Consider the following 25,608-nt stretch of genomic DNA (forward strand, 5'->3'; position numbering starts at 1 on the left):
GGGTGCCCTGGCTACAGCAAAGATCATAGAGGGGTCACTGCTAGGTGCCCCGGCTACAGCAATGATCATAGAGGGATAACTGCTGGGTGCCCTGGCTACAGCAATGATCATAGAGGGGTAACTGCTGGGTGCCCTGGCTACAGCAATGATCATAGAGGGGTCACTGCTGGGTGCCCTGGCTACAGCAATGATCATAGAGGGGTCACTGCTGGGTGCCCTGGCTACAGCAATGATCATAGAGGTGTCACTGCTGGGTGTCTTAGCTACAACAATGATAATAGAGGGGTCACTGCTGGGTGCCCCGGCTGCGGCATTGATCATAGTGGGGTCACTGCTGGGTGTCCTAGCTACAACAATGATTATAGAGGTGTCACTGCTGGGTGCCCCAGCTGCAGCAATGATCATAGAGGGGTCACTGCTAGGTGCCCCGGCTACAGCAATGATCATAGAGGGGTCACTGCTGGGTGCCCCGGCTACAGCAATGATCATAGAGGGGTCACTGCTGGGTGTCTTAGCTACAACAATGATCATAGAGTGGTCACTGCTGGGTGCCCCGGCTATAGCAATGATCATAGAGGGGTCACTGCTGGGTGCCCCGGCTGCAGCATTGATCATAGTGGGGTCACTGCCGGGTGCCCCGGCTATAGCAATGATCATAGAGGGGTCACTGCTGGGTGCCCCGGCTGCAGCATTGATCATAGAGTGGTCACTGCTGGGTGCCCCGGCTATAGCAATGATCATAGAGGGGTCACTGCTGGGTGCCCTGGCTACAGCAATGATCATAGAGGGGTCACTGCTGGGTGCCCTGGCTACAGCAATGATCATAGAGGGGTCACTGCTGGGTGCCCTGGCTACAGCAATGATCATAGTGGGGTCACTGCTGGGTGTCTTAGCTACAACAATGATAATAGAGGGGTCACTGCTGGGTGCCCCTGCTGCAGCATTGATCATAGTGGGGTCACTGCTGGGTGCCCCGGCTGCAGCATTGATCATAGTGGGGTCACTGCTGGGTGCCCCGGCTGCAGCATTGATCATAGTGGGGTCACTGTTGGGTGCCCCCGCTGCGGCAATGATCATAGAGGGGTCCCTGCTGGCTCCCCTACAGAAGGGATCCTGATTGTACATTTGTTAAAGGGGTTGTCCAGAATTCGAAGACAAGCACCAGTTGTAGAACTGCACTTCAATACCAAATCTAACCTGTGGAGAGCTGTGTAACTCCTGTGTAACCTTATGTCTGACATTACAACCCCCGGCACAGTGGCCGTCTCTCAGCTGCCCCAGACTCCCGAGGATCAGATCTACTAAGTTTTGCATCCCTGTTCTAGCGACATCAATCTCAGGAATCCGGGCCCGTTTTAGCACAGGCCGTATTTATCATCACCCAGGATTTACAAAGTGTACACCCCCCTCCCTCCACCCCCAGTATCTGATATAGCAGGCGGCTGACACGGTGGTGTAACACTTGGCACGCTGGGCTGGCTCCGGCTCTTATATAAACTTATGACGGCAGGAGGATGAAATGTTATCGGTCACACGGCGAGGAGCGGGAGAAGTCTGGTCCGGGCAGAACTTACCTGTCATATAGTGTGACACATCTGTAGTCATTGATTGTGTAAAGTCCAGGTATAAGGGTGGGTCCCGCGCCCCTTCCTCATCCGTCTTTTGAAATCCTCCCCAGATATTTAGGAGGCTTCCGTGTTTTATAAAGTTTTTTTTTTTTAATCATTTATGTATTTTTTCCCTTCCTCCCGGTTGTAAAAGTGTTAATCATTTACTTTTCTGAGAAGGAAAGTTTCAGGTTCTTGTAAACTGCCAGGGGGAAACATGAGATCTGTAGTCTCCATTCCGGGTGGTTATAGCGGACCCTACACGTTTAGGACAACCCTCGTCCATAGAGATTATAAGGGCGTCCACTGCTCAGTACCCCGTCTATCAGCCCGAGCAGATTCCTTCATCCAGGACGACTCTGACCAGCCAATTACCTACGGCAACTTTTCTTTGTTTGATGTGGGGGTCTCATGTATTTATAGAGGGGAGAAGACCCGAACTTTAAATTTGGGTGCACCCCACACGACCTGGACTTATTGCTGGACTGGCGGCCATGCAGCTAATCTAGAGAAAGGACGTCCCCACCTGCTAGCCATGGCTGTGATTGGCCTCTGGGGTCACCAGGTTTTAACCCATTAAACTAGCAGCCCCCCGTCAGGCAGAGGATAAAATGTCCTTTCTAGAATTCCCTCTTTTATGTGACATTTCGCCTGTTTACATATCTAGAATATGCTCCAAAGTCATGTGACAATGAGCAAGAAGAGTCATTTTTGACCAGAGATGAGTCAAGTTTCAAGGCTAGAGGGTAAGTGGCATTTCAGACACCCCTATCTTCTGCTATATAGCACCCAGAAACATCATGCTGGTGTTAAATTATGGATACAAATACAGAACCTGAGAAAATAGTAGTTCAAGACAAAGGTACTGAAATACTTAAAAGATAACACATGTTTCTAGATACTATAGAACCAAAGTGACGCTCTCCCTGCAGGCTTTAACCAGCTTGGTCTCAGGTTAAATATGACTCTTCTCTGCTCATTGTCACTTGACTTTGGAAAAGATTTTTTTTTATAAGTACAAGTGAGGTTTCAGTGTACATCACAGAACCACATGATGAGATTCTTATCTTTAATATGGCACCAGTAGCATGTTTCTAGATGTTACTGTACAGAAGGTGGAGGGTGTCTGAAGTCACTCCCCCCTGCAGCCTCTAAACATGACTCTTCTCTCCTCATTGTCGCATGACTTTGGAGGAGATTTTTATAGGTAAACGGGTGAGATGTCACATAATGGGGAGTTCTAGAAAGGAGATTTCATCCTCTACCTCTGGGGGGGGGTTGTTTAATGGGGTAAAACCTGGTGACTGATTCCTTTTTAATGGTGAAGTATAGGTGGACAGGGGTCACTTTGGCTGTGTGTTTGGGGGTCAGGATGGGACCCGCATGTCTCGGATAATATATGTAATATTTGTTGGGTGGTAAATGAACCAAGGTAGTGAATGTAATGTGCACCCACTGTAAACTCTCTACCCCAATCCCTCTCTGGATCAAGCGCTGGGCAGTGGGGAGGTCCAATACCTGACTTCTCACAGACCTGTTTCTACCCTAGGGTATGTTTTGGACTTGCAGACAGAGTATCTTTAATGAGATGAAGAAGAAGTTCTCGCAGGTAGTTTTCTGTCCCGCAGGGCGCTCTCCCCGTGTGCTGTGAGAGCAATCGCTGCCGCATGTGAATGGAGCCTAACACTTGTGACATCTACAATTGCTTTGTCGTAGTAATACATTAACATCGGTGAGACGGAAGTTGGTTATACTACATCATACACAAACAGAAACGTACTTCCGGTGTCATATTAAGAGATAATAGAACTACAGAACCGGAGCTGGAGCTTTATCTGCAGCTCGCATTTCCTACTATGTTTTCTGGTGCTGTAGCTCACAGAACCGCAAGCCTGTTATCTGAAAGATGAGATTCTTCTCTCTTAAAATGACACCAGAACTATGATTCTAGTTGCTATAGAACAGAAGATAGGAAGGTCGCAATCAATATTCCTCCTGCAGAATATTCCCAGGTAAAATATGACTCTTCTCTGTTCATAGTTGCATGACTTTCGAGGAGATATATTATAGGTAGAGGGGGAGGGGGGGTAGTAGTTTAATGGGGTATAATCTGGTGAATGCATACTTATCATACTGAATGCACAGACATAACCTGGAATTACATGACATGTTTGGTAAGTTGCTGTGCCCACAGATCGGCACGTTGTGTGTTTTGCTGAATGCCGTGTTCAGATATACTAACCTGTGCATGCTATAACCTCCTTGTCTGTCCCCGCGAATAACTTTTGGGTTTTGTTCTTGTTGTCTCCCAGATTGAGAATGCTGCTGATGAACCGCGAGTGCTGTGCATAGTACAAGACACCACCAGCTGCAAAACCATCAATGAGCGCATCACGCTGAACCTCCCCGCCTCCACCTCCGTGCGCCAGCTGTATGACGATGTGGCCAGCAAAGTGGGCTACATCAATGGCACCTTCAGCCTGAAGTGGGCAAATGGGGAGATGGTGAGTTATGTCCCTATAATTCCTGCTTTTCACCATGATGACTTCTCCATGGACTAGAATCGCGCAAATCCCTTGGTAATGTCCTCAACTGATCTGTGCCAAGTGGATCCCTCTAGTCACCGCCATTGTGTGGCACGGGAAATCATTTTGCAGATATGTCCTCTGCGGTGCCAATTTTTGCATTGTAATTTCATAATTTCAATTTACTGTGAATATTTTATAGGCATTTAAATCCATTTCATATTGTTTCATGTCATTCCAGACCGAGCTGGATGCCCCCCTGAACCAGTCATTAGTCGATGCCGGTTTCGAGGCAGGAAAGAAGAATTTCCTTCACCTAACGGATAAGAATGGGGAGCAACCGCAGCTGACGTCGGTGAGCAGCCATGTGCTGTGTACATTGGTTGGAAAAGTGTTATGTTACTGTGCTTCATACGGCACTTGGGGATTTCGCTTAGTTTGATTCTTATCCACTATCCACAGGGTAGGGGATAACAGTCTGATTGGTTAGGGTCCAACATCTGATCATTAGAATCATTGAGGTTGAGCATTGCTTGGGACACGCCGTTCACTTCTATGGGAGTGTTGGATTTTGCAGTGAACGTCGCTGGTGTATCTCCGGCATTTGCGTAGGTTGTGAATGGAAATATTGCAGTTACTCAAGCGTTGTACCGAGTCATTTCCAAAGCTCCCATAGTATTGCAAAGCATGGCAGGAGAAGTGATTGATGGGGGATCCAGGAGTCGGACTCGCAGATCATATTGTTATCTCTTGTCCTGTCCATAAGGGGTAACCATCAGTCTCGGTACAAACTCTTTAAATGAAATGGGTCAGTAGGTTAAGGGTCCTAAACCTGCCTTAATTTATTTACTTTTCAAAATAAATGTATATAACACAGGGTAGAAAAGTCCTGAAGTCTAATTCTGTACATGAACATTAGACCACTATACATCCACACATATATCTCATGTACAGGTCATGCACAGCCAAGCGAGGAGGACTGTCCTCATGTGCATCAATAGTAATGCGCAGACAGGGGTTCCCCGACTTGTCTGCCCACTTTGATATACAGTTATTCTCTTACTTTTTTTATAGATGGGTTTGTATAACAGCATAATGGAGGTGCTATAAGATCAGAATAACTGAGGCGTCTTTCTTAGTGGTGATAGTGTCTTAAATAGGCTGTTTGTTATGTCTATGCGATTTTTATTTTTATTGCCAAAATAATAACTATGTAAAAGTGCTGGAGACGATCAGGCAGACGGCTCTTGGCTTCCCCGTACTTTAATTTATGCATGCCGCCGGTCAAGGAACTAAGATCCGGTCGGTGATGTCTGAGGGCCGGGGTGTGTGCTCTCTCTTAGTTCCCTGGCCCGGCGGCAGGAGGAGTTATACAGCGGGGCCGTGCATAAATTTATGCACTATTTCAGCAATAAAAACGGCAAAATACATGTAAAACACTGTTCTCCACCCCCTAGACATAACGAGCAGCCTATTTAAGACCCCATCACCAGTAATCTGGTGGTAATGTCCTTTAATGCTACATATTGATGCATACAGGTCTGCACATTCGCCCTCCAGCATGGTGGTTATACTACAGAATATAACTTTGGATTTTTTGTGTTTTGCACATCAGGAAAAATCATGTAGAGCTGCACTTAAACCTATGCATTAACCTTTCATTGCTCTTCTTGTGTCCTGTACTGTGATTATGTAGCCTTCCATTCCTCTTCTTACTATGAGTTTTGTTACCAGGATGAATCTGGGACCGCAGACAGCAGCGGTCTGGAGGACAGCACCCAAGAAAAGTTCATCGGGCCGCTACCCAGAGATGGGTCAGTGGGTTGCACCAGTGATTATGTCAGCCAGAACTACTCCTATTCCTCACTCCTCAGCAAGTCAGACACCGGTAATCCTAGTTACAGTATAGTCTATTCTGTGCAGCCTGCTGTGTGTAATACAGATGAGCTGTATTTCGCTTCACTTCCAATGACATTGTGCCATTCTAATCACTTGTGTCTTATCTTTCTGTCCCCAGGTTATGTGGGTTTAGTGAATCAGGCCATGACCTGCTACTTGAACAGTCTCATCCAAACGCTGTTTATGACGCCAGAATTTCGGAACGCTCTTTACAAGTCAGTATTTAAGCACCTCTGCTTTCTTTCTGATTATTGGGGTCTTCACACCATCAGGGCACTGAAAAATATACAATGGACAAATCCAGAAGCAAAATGTTCTGTTCATGGTATAGCAACCGATGGATAGGTCATCAGTATGAAATAAGAAGGGGGGGGGGTGAAAATCTTGGTAATTTCTTTTGCGGTTGACTAAATCTCTGTGTGATGTCAATATAATTTGAAACGTCCTTCCAGGTGGGCATTTGAGGACTCCGAAGAAGACCCAGTCACCAGCATCCCTTACCAGCTACAGAGATTATTTGTCTTACTGCAAACTAGTAAAAAGAGGGCAATCGAAACGACAGACGTGACAAGAAGCTTTGGCTGGGACAGTAGTGAAGGTGAAGGCAGAATGTAGTCAATGCAATACATTGTACTGTGCTGTAAATGATTGATAAGACTATGTACACTCTAGGCCAAACATATACACCAGGAACAACTCCTAGCATATTCCGTATATATCAGTAGGGCCTGAATCATCAAAATAGTCTATTCTGGCCTCTGTAGATTAAGACTGCTAGACTAGTAGGTTCTCTTAGGGTACATGCACAGGAGTGGGTTTTTCCTAGTAGTTTTGAAGTTTATATAAATGCAACAACTTGTCATTTTCCGCTGCCTACTCATAGTAGTTCCCTGCAAATATGCAATGAAACCACACATATTCCATAAATCACCACGGTTTCCGGGCTGGTAGTTCTTGGCACCCTAATAACTTTGCACCCTATTATTATACATTGCCGCCTAGACAGGGTGTTTTAATTTTAAAGAAATGTATCTCCACTACTGACTCGCTTAACATCTGTCTTGTATTTTGACAGCATGGCAGCAGCATGACGTCCAGGAGCTGTGCAGGGTTATGTTCGATGCACTGGAGCAGAAGTGGAAGCAGACGGAGCAGGTACGTGTCCACTGCGGGAAGCTGATCCGCGCAGGTTATCAACAGGGAAAAGCCCTTTAATCCTCTTAGACGTGTTCTGTGTATGCTACAGGCTGACCTCATCAATCAGCTCTACCAGGGCAAGCTGAAGGACTACGTCCGGTGCCTGGAGTGCGGCTACGAGAGTTGGCGGATTGACACCTTCCTGGATATCCCACTTGTCATCAGGCCTTATGGCTCCAGCACAGCGTTTGGCAGTGTGGTGCGTACATCCTAAAGTTCATCCTAATATTTTCCTGGTCTTATATGTGAATTGGGACTATAGTATTATACTGTTTACATTTGGCTGCATCACATGAGATGGAATTGGTCTATGGTGAAAATCTGAAGCATAAAAGAGATCTGCACTGTAATATCTGCACCATATTTTACCTGCGCCGGACAATCAACAAGTAGGGGCTAATTTGCTGATCGGTGGGGTCTCAGTGATGGTCCGTTGTACTCCAGATTATTATTGCAGCCAGTAACCCGTGTGCCATATGATCTGTTGCTTTCTCCACCGCTAATTGATATAGCCAAGTGCAGCATTCGGCTATATCCGACAAAAGCTGTGATCACTTTCAGTCCCATAGACATCGAATGAGGCAGTAGGACGCTTGGTCATTCCACCCTTTAATTAATTACAAGGAACAGGACCCGACTGAATACATCCTTACACATAAGTATTCAATATCGTTGAATGTATTTTCCTGATGTCTTCATCAAATGGAGTAGACAAGTTGCATAGAAATATTACATATATGTAGTTTCTGCACGGCGGTTGTTATGTGTGCTGACGTCCTAGTCATTCTGTACGTTATGGACTAATCTTCTCTCCTCAACTCCAGGAAGAAGCATTGCACGCCTTCATTCAGCCCGAGACACTGGATGGTCCGAACCAGTACTTCTGTGAGCGCTGCAAGAAGAAGTGCGATGCCAGGAAGGTTAGATGTCCGAAGCTTTTACATCACGTTATATACATTCGGGTGTAGGACCTATAAGTGATGACTTTTCCTCCACAGGGCCTGCGCTTTTTGCACTTTCCTTACCTCCTGACTCTGCAGCTAAAGAGATTTGACTTTGACTACACCAGCATGCATCGCATCAAGCTGAACGACCGCATGACCTTCCCCGAGGAGCTGGACATGAGCCCCTTTATCGATGTTGAAGATGAGGTACATTTTTGTTGCATTTTAGGGTAAAGGCTGCTTGCCGACGAGCAAGATCGGTCTGAGAAATACATTTTCTCGACCGAACCTCATAACACTGGACTGAGTCGTGTCAAGTGACAAAAAATTTGGGCGAACTTGCTTGTGGCCAACTAGGGAATTTACCTGTTTATTTCCATATCATTGGATTCAAAAAGAAAATCCGCCTGCACCCACGTTACCAACTAAACCAAAATAACGGGGTTCATTTCCTGTTATCATGAAGGTTTCTTTGCAGCAGTGACCTCACTTATCAGCACATGTATAATGAACACTATCGTGTAAGTGTAGATAAGACACAGGATCCAGCATTCCTCTACGATGACGTCACAGCTTATCTCCCCAGAGACCTATAGGAAAGCTCTCCCATAGGAGTCGCTGGTGTCAGCTCCGGAATATGTGTATTTATAGTCAATAGGCAGATTTCACAAGATTTCATAAATCGCCTTCAATGTCATATGCAAATGAGCAGAGAGCAGTCTTATTTTGCATGTGATGAGTCACTTTTAGAGGCTAAATAATAATAATTAATAACTTTATATAGTGCACACAGATTACGCAGCGCTACACAGAGCTTGCCAGATCAGTCTAAAGGTAGAGCTTCACTTCAAAAAACTTAAAACCCACTGAAACATTCTAAGATATCTGGCGTTCTGAATACACCTGCTCTGATATTTTGCTACAGTGTATCAGTGCGGGTAAAATGTGTCAATTAAAAATAATCCATAGGTTCGTATAGAATCAGTATATCAGGATTCAGAATATTGTCCATAATCTGCACAGGTTTTGGTGTATGAACTATTGTGGAACTTTCCTGTGCTCACGTTGTGACGCACGGGAGCTCCTGATGTGACCAGAGCCGTCAGTAACATTTATCGTTTCCCTGCGTCTTTGTTTTTATTTCCTCAAGAAGTCCCCGCAGACAGAGAGCTGCACGGACAGCGGGGCCGAGAACGAGGGGAGCTGTCACAGCGACCAGATGAGCAATGATTTCTGCACGGATGACGCCCTGGATGAAGGGATTTGTCTCGAAAGCAGCAGCAGCGTTGACAAGCCAAACAAATCTCTAGAGAAGGTAAATTGAGACTGACAGGAGGAGACGCAGAACCGAGCAGAGAGTGAAAACTTACATGAATCCTTCTTCTTTTCCAGAATTCTCTGTATGAACTGTTTTCTGTGATGGTCCATTCGGGCAGCGCTGCGGGCGGACATTACTACGCCTGTATCAAGTCCTTCACTGACGACCAGTGGTACAGCTTCAATGATCAGCACGTCAGTCGGGTCAGTGGTGGCAATTGGCACTTTTTCAGTATATCACTATATAGACTATATATGGGTCATATTTCCAGGACCAGAAACTGCTTAGAGACTGGATTTCTGACTTCATAGTTGGTTCTGATGAAAGCAGTACATTCAGGTCTATGGTCCTGTACTTATTTATATTGTTAGTCCTACAGAATGGAGCAGATTTCTACAGGGTTAATCCAAAGTCCCAAATGGACCCCATTATATTTCAGAAATGGCAATGACATATCTGATCCGCCAGCGAGTCATGGGTGAGGGGAGATCTTATAGGCTGTGTCCTATCCTAAGGGGGAAAACCCATTTAATGCAATGTAGCAGCTTTCAAGATGATGCCCATGTTCTGGACATAGTCTAAAACAGTGATGGCGAACCTTTTAGAGCCTGAGTGCCCAAACTTCAAGCAAAAGCCACTTATTCATTCCAAAGTGCCAGCGCAGTAATGTATTTCTCCTTGTTCATTGACAACTTTCAATCCTTCAACCTCCCAAGGACACCAACCCAGTTGAAAGGAGGAGGGCAAATTCATCTAAATTCGTCTATCATTGTAGGAAGATTCTTTGAGTTCTGTCTGGTGAACCTCATTCTGGGGTTACAGCCTGGGTGCCCACAGAAAGGGCTCAGAGTGCCGCTTCTGGCACCCCTGGTCTAAAAGATCCCTTCTCACCTGTTACTTGCTGGGGGATTCAGACATTTTATTTTGCCTTTTGTTTCTCTACAGATCACTCCAGAGGATATTAAGAAAACCTATGGGGGATCTACAGGGAATCGTGGTTATTACTCCAGTGCCTTCGCTAGGTGAGTACATCCTGTGCTTTTATCGTCTGATTCTTATCGATGTGACGTATCCTGCTATTGCCATAGTAATAATTTGGGTTTATTATCTGTGCCAACATTCTCTGTGTGAACTCTGCCTCAATGCCAGCCATTATCTGCATCAGTAATGTCAGTATGGTTGGGATGTGGACTTAGTAGCTAGTGTTTTTTTTTTTTTTTTAATTAGATCACATTTGATAACTTTTTTTAAAATTATTATTTCCAGTTCCACTAATGCATATATGCTAATGTACCGTCTCAAGAACCCAGCAAGAAATGCAAGTGAGTAACAGTTAATATTTATTCTTTGCAAATTATAATCTCACTAGCCTACCTTTTAATTAAATGACATTACTGATCCCGAGTTACATCCTGTATTCTACTCCAGAGCTGCGCTCACTATTCTGCTGCTGGTACAGTCAGTGTACATACATGACATTACTTATCCTATACTGATCCTGAATTATACTCCAGAGCTGCACTCACTATCCTGCTGCTGGTGCAGTCACTGTGTACATACATGACATTACTTATCCTATACTGATCCTGAATTATACTCCAGAGCGGTACTCACTATTCTGCTGCTGGTGGAGTCACTGTGTACATACATGACATTACTAATCCTGTACTGATCCTGAGTTACATCCTGTATTATACCCCAGAGCTGCACTCACTATTCTGCTGCTGGTGGAGTCACTGTGTACATACATGACATTACTTATCCTGTACTGATCCTGAGTTACATCCTGTATTATACTCCAGAGCTGCACTCACTATTCTGCTGCTGGTGCAGTCACTGTGTACATACATGACATTACTTATCCTGTACTGATCCTGAGTTACATCCTGTATTATACTCCAGAGCTGCACTCACTATTCTGCTGCTGGTGCAGTCACTGTGTACATACATGACATTACTTATCCTGTACTGATCCTGAGTTACATCCTGTATTATACCCAGAGCTGCACTCACTATTCTGCTGCTGGTGCAGTCACTGTGTACATACATGACATTACTTATCCTGTAATGATCCTGAGTTACATCCTGTATTATACTCCAGAGCTGCACTCACTATTCTGCTGCTGGTGCAGTCACTGTGTACATACATGACATTACTTATCCTGTACTGATCCTGAGTTACATCCTGTATTATACCCCAGAGCTGCACTCACTATTCTGCTGCTGGTGCACTCACTATTGTGGTGTAGTCTCTTTGCACACATTGACCAAATGCAGTCGATTTAGATCCAGCAATAATTAAAATTATAGAGGGTAATATGAATTATTGGGTACAGTTTGACCCCAGCACCTCTGACCTCAGTCACATATTCTGTATTGTTTTTTCAGAGTTCCTTGAGGCCTCAGATTTTCCAGAGCACATAAAGCATCTGGTTCAGAAGGAGAAAGAACAGGAGGAGGAGGAGAAGCGGCAGCGGGAGATTGAGCGTAATACATGTAAAGTAAGTATCCGCCTTACACCTGGCGCAGGGGACATACAGTAAGGACTTGGAGTAACGCTCTGTTCTCTTATAGCTGAAGCTGTTCTGTATGCATCCCCTCAAGCAAATCCTGATGGAGAATAAGCTGGAAGTTCACAAGGACAAGACCATGAAAGAGGCTGTGGAGATCGCCTATAAGGTATTGCATCTTTTTGTTTTGAGATAAGGGATCATGGTCCTGGGTTGGAATCTTTATCCCATGTGCAGGAAGAGTAACATTATGATTTTGTGGCGATGGGTTTGATGATTATTCCTTATGACCCTAATCGCCACCCCCATGACCTGTTAGACTTGTGCTTATGACGCTCTATGTTCCAGATAATGGATCTGGAGGGTGTTGTTCCGCTGGACTGCTGCCGGTTAGTGAAATACGATGAGTTTCACGATTACCTGGAGCGCTCTTATGAGGATGAGGAAGATCGGCCGATGGGGCTGCTGCTCGGAGGCGTCAAGTCCTCCTATATGTTTGATCTCCTGCTGGAAACCAAGCGGCCGGACCAAGTGTTCCAGTCCTATAAACCTGGGGGTGAGACAAGAGCCCTGGTCTTATTCTGTCTGTATACTTATTAGTCCATGTCCTGTCTACAGTCTGTCGCTATCTCTGTCTTGTCTTCAGAGGTGATGGTGAAGGTCTATGTGGTGGACTTGAAGACTGAAGCTATCGCTCCTCCCGTCAGTGTTCGCGCCTATCTCAGTCAAACCATCCAGGAGTTTAAGCAGCTGATCTCTAAGGTCGGGTTAAGTACATAACAAACACTTAGAATTTAGCAATGGAATGTCCGCATTTATGTGATGTTACTGTAGTCGTGTGTGTGTGTCTCCACAATGCCGGATACGTATAGGACTGGCTTCTACATTGAGCTCCTTCCAATTCACTTTGTATTAAACGTGGTGACTATTGTGTCTTGCAGAGCATAGATTTGCCTCCTGAACACATGCGGATCGTTCTGGAAAGATGTTACAATGACCTGCGACTCCTTAGTGTACCCAATAAAACTCTGAAGGCCGAAGGGTTCTTCAGAAGCAATAAGGTAAGTGCTACAGGGACCAGAAGGGGCTCCTAGAGAATATGCTACCATAAGCAGTGGTGTCACTCAATGTCCTCTCTTCTCTGATTTCACCAAGGACAAGTGAGTGTGTGTATTCACACAAGTATTATGGTCTAGCGCTTTTTCAGTATAACATCACTTCTTATTCAGCAATATGTAATTTTGCAATATTTACCGTAACTAATGTCCTTTCCGGGCATCCATAGGCTTTTTCTTCAGTTTGGTATCATTGGATTCCAATCTTTCGGATGAAATTATTGCATCATGTATCATATGGCAACCAAATAAAGCTTGCCATAAAGCGCTCTTAAAATGACTGCAGATTTGCAGCAGTCATCTGTGTTGCAGCAAGCGTTGTATGTAACATGTGGAAAAGGATTCAGAGATCTGATTTGTGGGTGGCTCACTGATTCCTACTGCTCAGTAATTCTTCACTTGTGATGTAATATAATGGTGGGGATTAAAACTGCACAAATCCTGCAATGTGATTGCTTCCATTCTCTGACTTGAGTTTGTCAAACCTTTCCCTGCAGGTATTTGTAGAAAGCTCAGACTCCACCGATCACCAGCTGCAGTTTCCGGATTCTCACCTGTGGAAGCTTCTAGACCGTCACGCCAACACTATCAGACTGTACGTGTCATTACCGGAACACGCACCGGGCAGCCGCGCCGCCTGTCCAAAGCCTTGTGGAGACTCTGCGCGACCGGATGACTTTTGTGCGCGGGTAAAAGGCGGCAACAAATCCGTGGATGCAATCCTGGAGGAAAGCACCGAAAAACTGAAGTCCCTCTCGCTCCAGCAGCAGGAAGAGAGCGGTAATGGGGACAGCAGTAAGAGCACAGAGGGCAGCGACTTTGAGAACATTGACTCTCCACTAAACGAGGCGGATTCTTCAGGGTCAGCCGACAACAGAGAACTGGAAAACCGGATTCTCCCAGCTGACCCCGAAAACAACTTCGCATCAGAAGAGCGATCGGACTCTGATATTAACAATGACCGGAGCACCAGCTCTGTGGACAGTGATATTCTCAGCTCAAGCCATAGCAGCGACACTCTGTGCAATGCGGACAATGCCCCCATCCCTCTGGCCAACGGCCTCGACTCGCACAGTATAACCAGCAGCCGCAGGTCCAAAGCCAACGAAGGAAAGAAGGAGACGTGGGACACGGCCGAAGAAGACTCCGGGACCGACAGCGAATATGATGAGAGCGCCAAGAGCCGGGGGGAGGCCCAGTACATGTACTTCAAAGCCGAGATGAACTCTGGGGCGGATGGGTCCGGGGAGGGACAAAAATGTAAGTTTTTGTAATTTTCTTGGATTATTTGTTTTTTATGTGTTTCTCGTGATACTGGTGAGTATTAACCTCTAAAGCATTGACCTCTGTATAGATCTTGTATGATCGTGTACAGAGGCCATACTCTTCCTCTGTAAGTATGGACAATGGGGTACAGTAGAGGCCCCATTTTATCTCAATGTGTATAATATGAACATGTGCAGGAGCATTTGATGCTAAATAACTTTCTTGCTCAAATACTTTACTCAAAGGGGCTCCATATTTTACCCCATTACACTACTTACTACCCCACACAAGTATGGAATAGAGGAGGTTGTCACACAGAAAACGAAACTTCTTAGGATATTCATAGTAAAGAAATGTCATGTGTCAGAGTCATATATGCCAGAGATGAGTCAAATTTAGAAGCTGCAGGGGGATTGTTGCTTCAGACTCCCCTATCTTCTGTTCTAGAACACCTAGGAACATGCTGCATGTGTCATATTAAAGATAAGGATCTCCTCTTTCAGATGACACATACAGAGCTTGAGATACAGGCAGTTAAAGACCTAGATAGAAATGCAATACAAGTCTTATGTGATCTGAAAGAGGGGATTCTAATCTTTAATATGACAAGAATACTATGTAATATATATTTTATTATTTTGCAGGTAAAAGGGTGAGATTTCAAATGAAAGAGGGAGTTCTAGAAAGGACATTTCATCCCCTACCTAAAGGGAACCTATCAGCAGAAATTGACCTAATAAGTCACTACCAGTATGTTGTCATGCAGCTAAAAATCTTCCTGATCGTGTTTCTTTTATGACCCAGTGTGGTGGCATCATCCAGAAAACTAGCTTTGAAGTTAAATGCAAAATGGTAATATAAAGTTGAGCGAAGAATTCAAGCTCCAAATGCCCCATTCGCTGTAATCGATGGTCCTCCGTCCAGGGACATCATAACCATCTCTCCATAAGAGTGAATGACGTCAATCACAATAGAGGTGACATTCTGAGGTTCCGAGAGCTTGACTTCCGTACTAAACTCTGAGCCTTCGTGACTTTATGCAACCAAAGTACACCTCACTACAAAGTTGATTTTCTGGATTATGCCTTCACATTGGTCCATGAAAGAAACATGATCTGGATGATGTTATTCTGTTTCACAACAAACTGTTAGCGGTTGATTGGGTCCATTTATGCTGACAGGTTCCCTTTAACCCCTTAACGCTCTGCGCCGTAGAGCTACGGCGCAGAGGTATAAGGGATGTATGAAGAGGGCTCACGGGCTGAGTCCTCTTCATACAGAGGTGGGGGTTTTTGCATTTTGCATAAAACCCCCACCGCTAATAACCGCGGTCGGTGCTTGCACCGATCGCGGCTATTAACCCCCCAAACGCCGCCGGCGGCGTTTAAAAGCCGGCGGCGCGCGGGCGCCGCCATCTTTTTTTCGATCGCCGCGCCCCCGAACTTCATCGGGGGGCGGCGATCGGTTGCCATGGTAGCCTCGTGTCTTCTTTTGACACGAGGCTATCTGGCAGCTGCAGATTCGTTACAATGAGCCAGTGGCTCATTGTAATGAATGTGCTGCAAAAATGCCATATATTGCAATACAGAAGTATTGCAGTATATGGTAGCAGCGATCTGACCATCTAGGGTTAATGTACCCTAGATGGTCTAAAAGATAGTGAAAAAAAAAAGTTTAAAAAATAAAAAAAATTCATAAAATATTAAAAGTTCAAATCACCCCCCTTTCCCTAGAACGGATATAAAACATAACAAACAGTAAAAATCACAGACATATTAGGTATCGCCGCGTCCCAAAATGCCCGATCTATCAAAATATAAAAACGGTTACGGCCGGCGGTGACCTCCGAGGCGGGAAATGGCGCCCAAATGTCCGAAATGCGACTTTTACACTTTTTTACATAACATAAAAAATGAAATAAAAAATGATCCAAATGTCGCACAGACCTCAAAATGGTAGCAATGGAAACGTCGCCTCATTTCGCAAAAAATGACCCCTCACACATCTCCGTGCGCCAAAGTATGAAAAAGTTATTAGCGTCAGAAGATGGCAAAAATTGTTTTTTCTTTTTTGTACACATTCGTTTAATTTTTGAAAATGTATTAAAACGCAATAAAACCTATATAAATTTGGTATCACCGCGATCGCACCGAAACAAAGAATAAAGTAGGCGTGTTATTTGGAGCGAAGAGTGAAAGTCGTAAAAACTGAGCCCACAAGAACGTGACGCACGTGCGGTTTTTTTTCAATTTTTCCACATTTGGAATTTTTTTTCAGCTTCGCGGTACACGGCATGTTAAAATAAATAACATTACGGGAAAGTAAAATTTGTTACGCACAAAATAAGCCCTCACACAGGTCTGTACACGGAAAAATGAAAAAGTTTTATGGATTTTTGAAGTTGGAGAGCGAGAAATGAGGCGAAAAACCCTCCGTCCTTAAGGGGTTAACCATAATTAAGTTGTGTTTCATCATGTTTTATACTGCATCAACAGTAGAGCGTGTATACTGAAAGCCGTTGTGTGTACCAGCAGCACCTCGCTTCATTATCCTCAACTGACATTTAGATGTCAAATTTGCAAAGTTCCAAACAAAGTTTTCTTTGTTGCGAGAAAACTTCATGTCTCACCTTCTACTTCAGTCCTGATTCTGAACTGTACAATAGGGGGCGATCACTTTTGGGGTGAATCTTGAAAATTCATGCAACTACAAAGCCCTTTCTATCTTAATGGCTGGTTACTTCTGCAGCAGATGGATACAGATTTTTCTGCAGCTTAGCGGATCACAGTTTACCATATCTCACCCACACGTTGCAGGTGTTAAGTGCAAATCTTGGTAGATAATTTGCGGTTGAACTTTCATGGTCCTTAACCCTTAGGCGCACCAGGACGTTATAGTACGTCCCCGAGGCTACATACTGAGCGCACGGGGACGTTCTATAACGTCCTGCTTCTGGCACCGGCTCGCGAACGGAGCCGGCACCAGAAGCAGCGGCTGTCAGCTGTCTAGTACAGCTGACAGCCTGCGCTAACACCCGCGATCGGAGCCGGCTCCGATCGCGGGTGTTAACCCCTTACACGCCGCGGTCAAGCATGCCCGCGGCGTGTAAGGGTGTTTGCGCTGTGGATCGGATCCCCCGTGCCGCTTATCGGGGGATCCGATCCACTTCTGGGCAGCTCCGAGGACTGGCATGTGCCCCGGAGCTGCCCGGTTTCCATGGCAGCCAGACCCCTTCCGGGTCTGACTGTAAACTGTCTGAGCATGCGCAAGCTTGCTCAGACAGTTTACACTGCTCTACAATAAAATAGTATTGTAGAGCAGTGTATTGGACTTAAACCAGTGATCAGAGCATCACTGGTTCAAGTTCAAGTATGTATAAGTAAAAAAAAAGTAAAAAACACTAAAGTTATCACATTACAATAAATAAAAAATAAATACATTAAAATATAAGCCCCTAAAATGTCACTTTCCTATAAAAACACTTAATAAAGTATAAAAAACACAAAAACACAAAAAAAAACCTGCATATTTGGTATTGCCGCGTCCGTAACAATCTGCATAATAAAACCGAATCGTTACTGGACCCGCACAGTAAACGCTGTAGAAAAAAAAACGCAAAAACGTTCCGAAAAAAGATAATTTTTAATTAATACCCTATAAAAAATGCTCTAAAAAGTGATTTAAAAAATGTTATGCACTCCAAAATAAGCCCACTAAAAAGAACAACTGTTCTCGCAAAAAATAAGCCCCTAACTAGATTTGTCAGCCGAAAAATAAAAAAGTTATGCATATGAAAAGATGGTGATGCTAAAATGAACACGATTTTCTCCAAATTAGTTTTTATTCAGTACAATTGAATAAAATACACAAAACCCCCACATATTTGGTATCCCTGCGTCCGTAACAATCTGAATAATAAAACAGAATCGTTATTAGATTCGCAAAGTGAACCCCGTTAAAAAAAACCCAACAAAAAGCTCCAAAAAAAAGACCATTTTCAATTAATACCCTATAAAAAATGCTCTAAAAATTAATTTAAAAAATGTTATGCAATCTAAAATAAGACCACTAAAAAGAACAATCCTTCTTGCAAAAAATAAGCCCTTAAACAGATTTGTGAGGCGAAAAATAAAGAAGTTATGCATATGAAAGTCGGTGATGCTAAAATTAACAACATTTTTGCCAAATTACTTTTTATTCAGTAAAAATGGGAAAAATAAAAAATCTATATAAATGAGGTCTTTTCGTAATCGTGGCGACCCATAGAATAAAAATAATATACTATTTTTATGGTATGGTAAACGGCCAAAAAAAAAACAAACAAAAATCTTCCTAAAAAGTGATGATTTTCATTTCCTCCACCAACAAAGAGTTAATAAAATCTCACCAATTAGCCTATAGATTCCCCGAAATTACGTACCAGAAAAGTGCATCTCATGTGGCAAAAGAAATAAGCCCCTATAGGTCCACATTAAAAAAAGAAAAGCCTGTACAATGTGACATAGCAAATCTGATCTGCATGGCGCCTCCTTCCCTTCTATGCCCGGCCGTGCGCCCATACAGCAGGTTACCACCACATATGGGGTATCCGTGTACTCGGGAGAGATTGGGTAACAAACTTTGTGGAGCCTTTTTTAATTTAATCCATTGTAAATGTTTAATTTTCCACCCAAAATGAGTGTATTGTGAAAAAATATTACAATTTGTAGACTGCACCTCCATTTTGTTTTAACCCCTATAAAACACCTAAAGGGTTAACAAACTTCTTAAAAGTGGTTTTTCATACATTGAGTGGTGTAGTTTCCACAATGGGGTAATTTATGAGTCTTGCTATTATTTAGGCCTCTCAGTTGAGCAGGTCCATCTAAATACGGGTTTTGGTGATTTTACAAAAAATGAAAAATGATACCTAAATTCTGAGCCTCATAACATTCTAGTAAAATATGTGGAATCTTAAAAAACCATCCAACATAAAGCAGACATTTGGGAAATGTAAGTTATGAATTTATTTGGGTGCTATGACTATCTGCATCAAAAGTAGGGAATTTAGAGTGTTGAAAATAAAGAATTTTTCCAAATTTTTGCCAAATTTTGGTTTTTTTCATAACTAAACGCAAAAAATTTCATCCAAATTTTTAAACTAATTTGAAGTACAATGTGTCACGAGAAAACAATCTCAAAATCCCCCGGATATCTCATAGCGTTCCAAAGCTATAACCACTTATAGTGACACCGGGCAGATCTGAAAAATGGGACCGCGTCCTTAAGGCCAAAAGAGGCTGCGTCCCCTAGGGGTTAAGTGTCCTCTGTATAAATAATGACGGAGACGTCACCTTCTGACAGCAGTCTCTTCTTTTCCTGCAGGTTTATTGGTGAATGTAGATAAGAGGATCACCCTCTCGGCCTTCAAGCAGCAGCTGGAGCCCTTCGTGGGGGTCTCGTCCTCCCAGTTTAAAGTCTTCCGTGTTTATGCCAGCAACCAGGAGTTCGAAAGTGTTCGGCTGAATGAAACCCTCTCCTCCTTTTCTGATGACAACAAGGTATTTATAATGCAGGAACGTGATCTCTCCTGCAGGATCAGATGTACCTGGAGATCATGGCTCCTAGTTATTGCACACGCTGCTTATGATGATGGATTGTGGTACCGCTGCTATAGACTTGAATAGGACAAGCAGCACGGCTTGTGGCATGAAAACCAGACTTGGAGCCCTGGGGGCCTCCGCAGGACCGAAAAACTGATCAAAGGAACACTACAGACATGGCGGATTCATTGAATGATACCTTGTGCTGGGCCTAGAAGGTTCTAGTAATACAATGACAATGAGTTCTGCTCATCCCTTCAGGCTCTGCACCCTGCATTATCCAATGAATTAGCTTTGGCTGGAGCGTTCCTTTAAGAAGGTGGATCATCCCTTCATGTCGCCCTCTTCCTGTTAGCTCTGTGTCTTTGACATTACATCTCTTCACTGACCTGCTTATAATTCAGTCTGCCCGTCACATGCACAGCAAGTGTTTGATATCTACACACAGGCGGATAACAGGGTGAACAAACAATGGAGCCCGTCCCATCACTGCATGTAAATATTCCCCAGGGGGCCGCTAATCTCATCTCTTATTCATAAACTTGCTGGTGTGTCAGCAGCACACTGTCTTGTTTAAAGAGTGGACGTGCTGTGGACATGTGATGGATGGATGATCGTGATGAGCATAGATATGTCCCCATACACTATGATCTCTGCATGTAGCTGGAAGATCAACATAAATGTCCTATGGTAAAGGGATTTTAGTGCTGACAGTGTGTACACGACCCAAGCGTCATGATCAGTGATGCATTGGCTTAGGGTCACAAAGAGATCTGGGGATGTGTATCTGCATATTGTGTTATAACTAACTGCTTCCTTTCACCTATAGATCACTATCCGGCTTGGCCGGGCCCTGAAGAAAGGAGAATACAGAGTGAAAGTGTTCCAGCTCCTGGTGAATGAGGCCGAGGTACGAGATCGCCCCATATTTATTGTGTGTTATTAAAGACAGATCCAGTTATTTGCAAATAATTAAAGATGAAAACAAGTCCTTGTTCACCTGTAGAATTTCCCTGATAGTCCTGGCTGGCCCTTAGCATCAGACTAGCAACACACACAATCGCTACCAGTGTCTGCTCCTGGCTGGTCCTTCCATAGCACCAGACGCATACAATCACTACCAGTGTCTGTGTCTATTGCACCGGTGTGATCCGTACAGCGGCCGCTGCTACCATTCGCTTGCTGTTCTGCTCATAACAAGATTTTTTTCCTATCCACAGTATAGGATATAACTTGTTGATAGGGTCAGTTGTACCCCCAAATGAATACCCCAGACTCTTAGCTGCTACTTTCAGTGCCATCTACTGCTTTGCTTATACACGAGTATATACGGAGGATCATTTGGGATACCAGGGGCCCCTGTTCACTTGATCCTTGCTGTGACACCAATGCCACTTTAGGCTCAGACACGATGAGCCATGGTTAGCGCACCCCAACATACCTGTGTATAATGCACCTCTATGTTGGCTGTGAGCCAGCTGCCATTTTTGCGCCATTGTAGTCTTTTCTTTTAGATTTACTGCTCGCTACTTTTTAAGATCTCTGGTAGCTTGCAGCGAATTGTAACATTCTTCCTTTTCCTGCTCGTACGGCAGACATGGTAGTTATGGGAGTGTGAAAGGGACTGGCTCATAATGATATGTAAGCGAAGATCTTACTACAATAAACAAACCACCCACAATGTGTTGTGTGTATATATAAAATTAATGGTTTTAATTTAATTGATGGTATATGAAGGGTTACTCCAGCTCTGCGGTCCTGATTTATTTCACAGCCCTGCAAGTTCCTCCTGGACGCAGTGTTCGCCAAAGGGATGAGCGTGCGGCAGTCTAAAGAGGAGCTGATCCCCCAGCTCAGGGAGCAGTGCGGCCTGGAGCTCTCTATAGACAGGTAGGTGGCCGTCCGCACCACCATAAGTCGTCCTATAATGTACAGACGCATCACGTGACTCTTATCTGCTGCAGATTCCGTCTACGGAAGAAAACCTGGAAGAATCCGGGCACAGTATTCCTAGATTACCACGTGTATGAGAATGAGATTAGTATTTCAAGCAACTGGGAAGTCTTCCTGGAAGTGCTGGAAGGTAAGATACTGATTATGACTTTGCTCTTATTAGTAAAGAGTTTTCCACGTTTCAGATATTGAGAGGTCATCAGTGTCAGATCAGCGGGGGCCCAGTGCCATGCACCCCAGTGCCATGCACCCCAGTGCCATGCACCCCAGCGCCATGCACCCCAGCGCCAGCTCTGTCAGTGTACAGACCTATGAGCAACTGCTCCCTCCACTGGCTGTTCCTGGTTATTGCAGCTCAGTGAAAGCCCTGCACAGATGCTATATAGCGGATGCAGCTGTGTCTTCTTTCAACTATACAGTCCCAGGGCTGCTGCTATTAAAGGATCAGAAGGGGGTATCATGTGTTGTACCCCCCATTAACTTGTTACTGAACCCTTTTCTGTATACGGCAAATTAAAAGGGGTCCTTGCTTCACACGTCTGTGTCCTATCACCACCTTGTGTACCTGAGACAGAACATGGTTGTACACAATAGTTTCTGTGCTGCTGGATACCCTAAATGCTAAGCTCCCTGCATCATAGCCACCATTGCCATAGGAGCCCCTGCATTCTTGTAGGAGCATTGTCAGACAGACCGTAGTCCCGCAGGGACTCCCAACATCAGGGAGTACTATGCAAATGCAACCGTGATCCACAGGTAGGGACATATATATGATATATATTCACATCTTTGTATAGTACTTGCATGGGGTATATGGAACTTGTGGTTATTGCCTGTTGGTCATATATAAGCAGCAGGGATCCTAATCTGTGTGTGACCAACCCGTTCCCTTGTTTCTCCTGGCAGAGGGTGAGAAGATGAAGTCCATGTCCCAGCTGTCTCTCCTCACCCGGAGGTGGCGGCCGTCACAGCTCAAGCTGGATCCCTTCCAGGAGATTGTTCTGGAGACTAACAGTGTGGTGGAGCTAAGGGAGAAGGTGAGTGGAGTAGTGACCGTGCTGGGTGGACTCCCATTATCCTTCCATAAAAATGACGTGATGTTACCCTTTCTTCTTCCAGATCTGTGAGCTCGGAGAAATAACGCTGGAGAACTTAGAATTTGCAAAAGTAAGTCTTGATATCAGACAGACAAGAACTGGTTAAAGGAATAGGATCTGAATAAGGGAATTGCTCATGTAGTGATTCCATAAACTACTACCTGTGATGGCAGCTGTTTCCACGTGGTCCTAATGAAGTTGTGTCCTCTCCTATTCCAGGGCCGAGGGACGTTCCCCTGCGACATATCCATTCTAGAGATTCACCAGGACTTGGACTGGAACCCGAAAGTATCGACACTGAATGCCTGGCCCCTGTACATCTCGGATGATGGTGCTGTGATATTCTACAGGTAAGTCGGGCACATCATGGAGAAAGTGTCATTCTTCAGCAGCACAGAGTGTTTCAGGAGAGAAGAGTGTGTTGATCTTGTGGTTGTGTGGTCTCCTAAAATAATTTTTCGAGAGGCCTTTCATGAGTTCAGTAATAGTTTTATGACCTCCCCAAACTTTTTGGGCGGGGTGGAGGCCGCTGGCGGCCACTTTGGGGAGTGGGGCAGGCCGCTGGCGGCCACTTTGGGGAGTGGGGCAGGCCGCTGGCGGCCACTTTGGGGAGTGGGGCAGGCCGCTGGCGGCCACTTTGGGGAGTGGGGCAGGCCGCTGGCGGCCACTTTGGGGAGTGGGGCAGGCCGCTGGCGGCCACTTTGGGGAGTGGGGCAGGCCGCTGGCGGCCACTTTGGGGAGTGGGGCAGGCCGCTGGCGGCCACTTTGGGGAGTGGGGCAGGCCGCTGGCGGCCACTTTGGGGAGTGGGGCAGGCCGCTGGCGGCCACTTTGGGGAGTGGGGCAGGCCGCTGGCGGCCACTTTGGGGAGTGGGGCAGGCCGCTGGCGGCCACTTTGGGGAGTGGGGCAGGCCGCTGGCGGCCACTTTGGGGAGTGGGGCAGGCCGCTGGCGGCCACTTTGGGGAGTGGGGCAGGCCGCTGGCGGCCACTTTGGGGAGTGGGGCAGGCCGCTGGCGGCCACTTTGGGGAGTGGGGCAGGCCGCTGGCGGCCACTTTGGGGAGTGGGGCAGGCCGCTGGCGGCCACTTTGGGGGGAACATGATGCACTTGTTATCTGATTTAAAAAGCAATACAGAGTTTTTATGGATTGGCTCATGCACTGTCAAAGATGGAACAATGGAGCCGCTGGGTCTTCCAGCAGCACAGAGGATTTCAGTAGCCTACAGACCCTGCACTAGATGTTGTTCTTACAGAATCTCCCTCTGTATTTCCCCAGAGACAGGACTGAGGATCTGGTGGAGCTGTCGGACGAGCAGAGGAACGAGCTGATGAAGAAGGAGAGCAGCCGCCTGCAGAAGACGGGACACCGCGTGACTTACTCCCCCCGCAAAGAGAAGGCGCTGAAGATCTACCTGGACGCGCCGTCCAATAAAGACTCCGCACAAGACTGACGTCCGCTGCGCTAGCGCCAGGATTCTCGTTTTTTCCCAGACAGGTTTTCACTGCCGCAGGAGAAGGGAGGGGGAGGAGACGAAGCTATGACACCAGCACTGATTGGCCGGCTGTGTCTCAGCCAATCAGCAGCCTAGTAACCTTCTGGGTTCCTTGTATGTGACTTCTAATCATGTTCTGCACTATTGGTCGATTAAACTGTAAAGCTGAAAGGGATGTGCAAATAAGAATTGAGAATATATGTAAAGATATATTAAGTTAAATCAGCGGAGGAGGATTTGGGGCATCACCTCGCTCAGGTAAGACGCGCGCGGCTACAGCCTTGGATGGCTTCAGGCTTCTATTTTTTGGGGGGGGGGAAAAGAAAAAGTAAAAAAAAAAAGAAAAAATAAAGCCTGGACACTTTTATTTTGCTGATACACACATTACCTCATTGAGAGTGCGAGTCTGTATGTGGCCTGGATACTGCTGTATACTAGGGGACTGGCCTCTCGCCTGCCGGTGGGCTGAGACGGGGTCCGGCCGCAGCCTTGGTGGGAGCGGGGGATGAGGTATGACATGCAATAGAGCAAGGTATTGCAGCTCTGTATCCGCCGTAGAACTACACGTCCCAGCAGTGTCCATATGGAAGAATCCGGAATCCAGCAGTCCAGCGCTTACTGAACTACAACTCCTAGGTGACTCTGAGGCCCTGGGAGTTGTAGTTTTGCAAATGCTGCCCATCACTGCCATAGAGGAATACATAAACATGGCCGCTTTCTTCCAAACCAGGGACAGTGTAACCTCCAACTTGAGGTGTAGACCATTGACCCACAGTATCGCACACAAGGTTGAAGGCGGCTGCCATGGTTTGTCCTCATCCTGTATTGCCCCTTTAAATACTGTGTGATGTAATTTTTCCTTACTCTGCGTGCTGTCTGTGAATGAGGACACATCCGATGGAGTGGCCAAAATCCACCAGAAATTTGTCGGGTAACCTGAAAGTCTCTAGATGAGCCGGATAGGGGGTCACATGCTGATTTACCCCTGGAGCCCCCAATGATCACAAACACAGGGGGTCCTTTACACACCGAATGCTGGAGCGGGTACATTACTACTCCATTCACTCTCTGTGGGGACTATTATTTTATCTTTAGACACCCCCT

General features: G+C 45.4%; 1 protein-coding gene across 4 annotated transcripts in view; it reads left to right on the forward strand.

Annotated features, from left to right (window-relative positions):
* The window catches only part of USP47 (ubiquitin specific peptidase 47), a 31,816-nt gene extending 6,997 nt beyond the window's left edge, over positions 1-24,819 (forward strand). For 2 of the 4 annotated variants that reach the window (XM_072118860.1, XM_072118857.1), the window contains exons 2-28: positions 3,920-4,111; positions 4,374-4,487; positions 5,867-6,020; positions 6,150-6,246; positions 6,484-6,629; positions 7,107-7,186; positions 7,278-7,427; positions 8,053-8,148; positions 8,227-8,379; positions 9,323-9,487; positions 9,565-9,693; positions 10,436-10,512; positions 10,757-10,812; positions 11,879-11,991; positions 12,065-12,169; positions 12,349-12,556; positions 12,647-12,762; positions 12,942-13,061; positions 13,613-14,375; positions 19,746-19,921; positions 20,793-20,873; positions 21,738-21,853; positions 21,928-22,046; positions 22,823-22,953; positions 23,036-23,083; positions 23,233-23,363; positions 24,288-24,819. In XM_072118860.1, the coding sequence (XP_071974961.1) occupies positions 3,920-4,111; positions 4,374-4,487; positions 5,867-6,020; positions 6,150-6,246; positions 6,484-6,629; positions 7,107-7,186; positions 7,278-7,427; positions 8,053-8,148; positions 8,227-8,379; positions 9,323-9,487; positions 9,565-9,693; positions 10,436-10,512; positions 10,757-10,812; positions 11,879-11,991; positions 12,065-12,169; positions 12,349-12,556; positions 12,647-12,762; positions 12,942-13,061; positions 13,613-14,375; positions 19,746-19,921; positions 20,793-20,873; positions 21,738-21,853; positions 21,928-22,046; positions 22,823-22,953; positions 23,036-23,083; positions 23,233-23,363; positions 24,288-24,462 (4,011 nt within the window). In that variant the 3' untranslated portion in view covers positions 24,463-24,819. Of the gene's footprint in view, positions 1-3,156; positions 3,217-3,919; positions 4,112-4,373; positions 4,488-5,866; positions 6,021-6,149; positions 6,247-6,483; positions 6,630-7,106; positions 7,187-7,277; positions 7,428-8,052; positions 8,149-8,226; positions 8,380-9,322; positions 9,488-9,564; positions 9,694-10,435; positions 10,513-10,756; positions 10,813-11,878; positions 11,992-12,064; positions 12,170-12,348; positions 12,557-12,646; positions 12,763-12,941; positions 13,062-13,612; positions 14,376-19,745; positions 19,922-20,792; positions 20,874-21,737; positions 21,854-21,927; positions 22,047-22,822; positions 22,954-23,035; positions 23,084-23,232; positions 23,364-24,287 lie in introns of all 4 variants that reach the window. The other 2 variants (XM_072118859.1, XM_072118858.1) reach the window with 2 other exon arrangements.
* Positions 24,820-25,608: the final 789 nt, after the last annotated feature.

Source organism: Engystomops pustulosus, chromosome 7 (assembly GCF_040894005.1).
Source record: "Engystomops pustulosus chromosome 7, aEngPut4.maternal, whole genome shotgun sequence".
Lineage (NCBI taxonomy): Eukaryota > Metazoa > Chordata > Amphibia > Anura > Leptodactylidae > Engystomops > Engystomops pustulosus.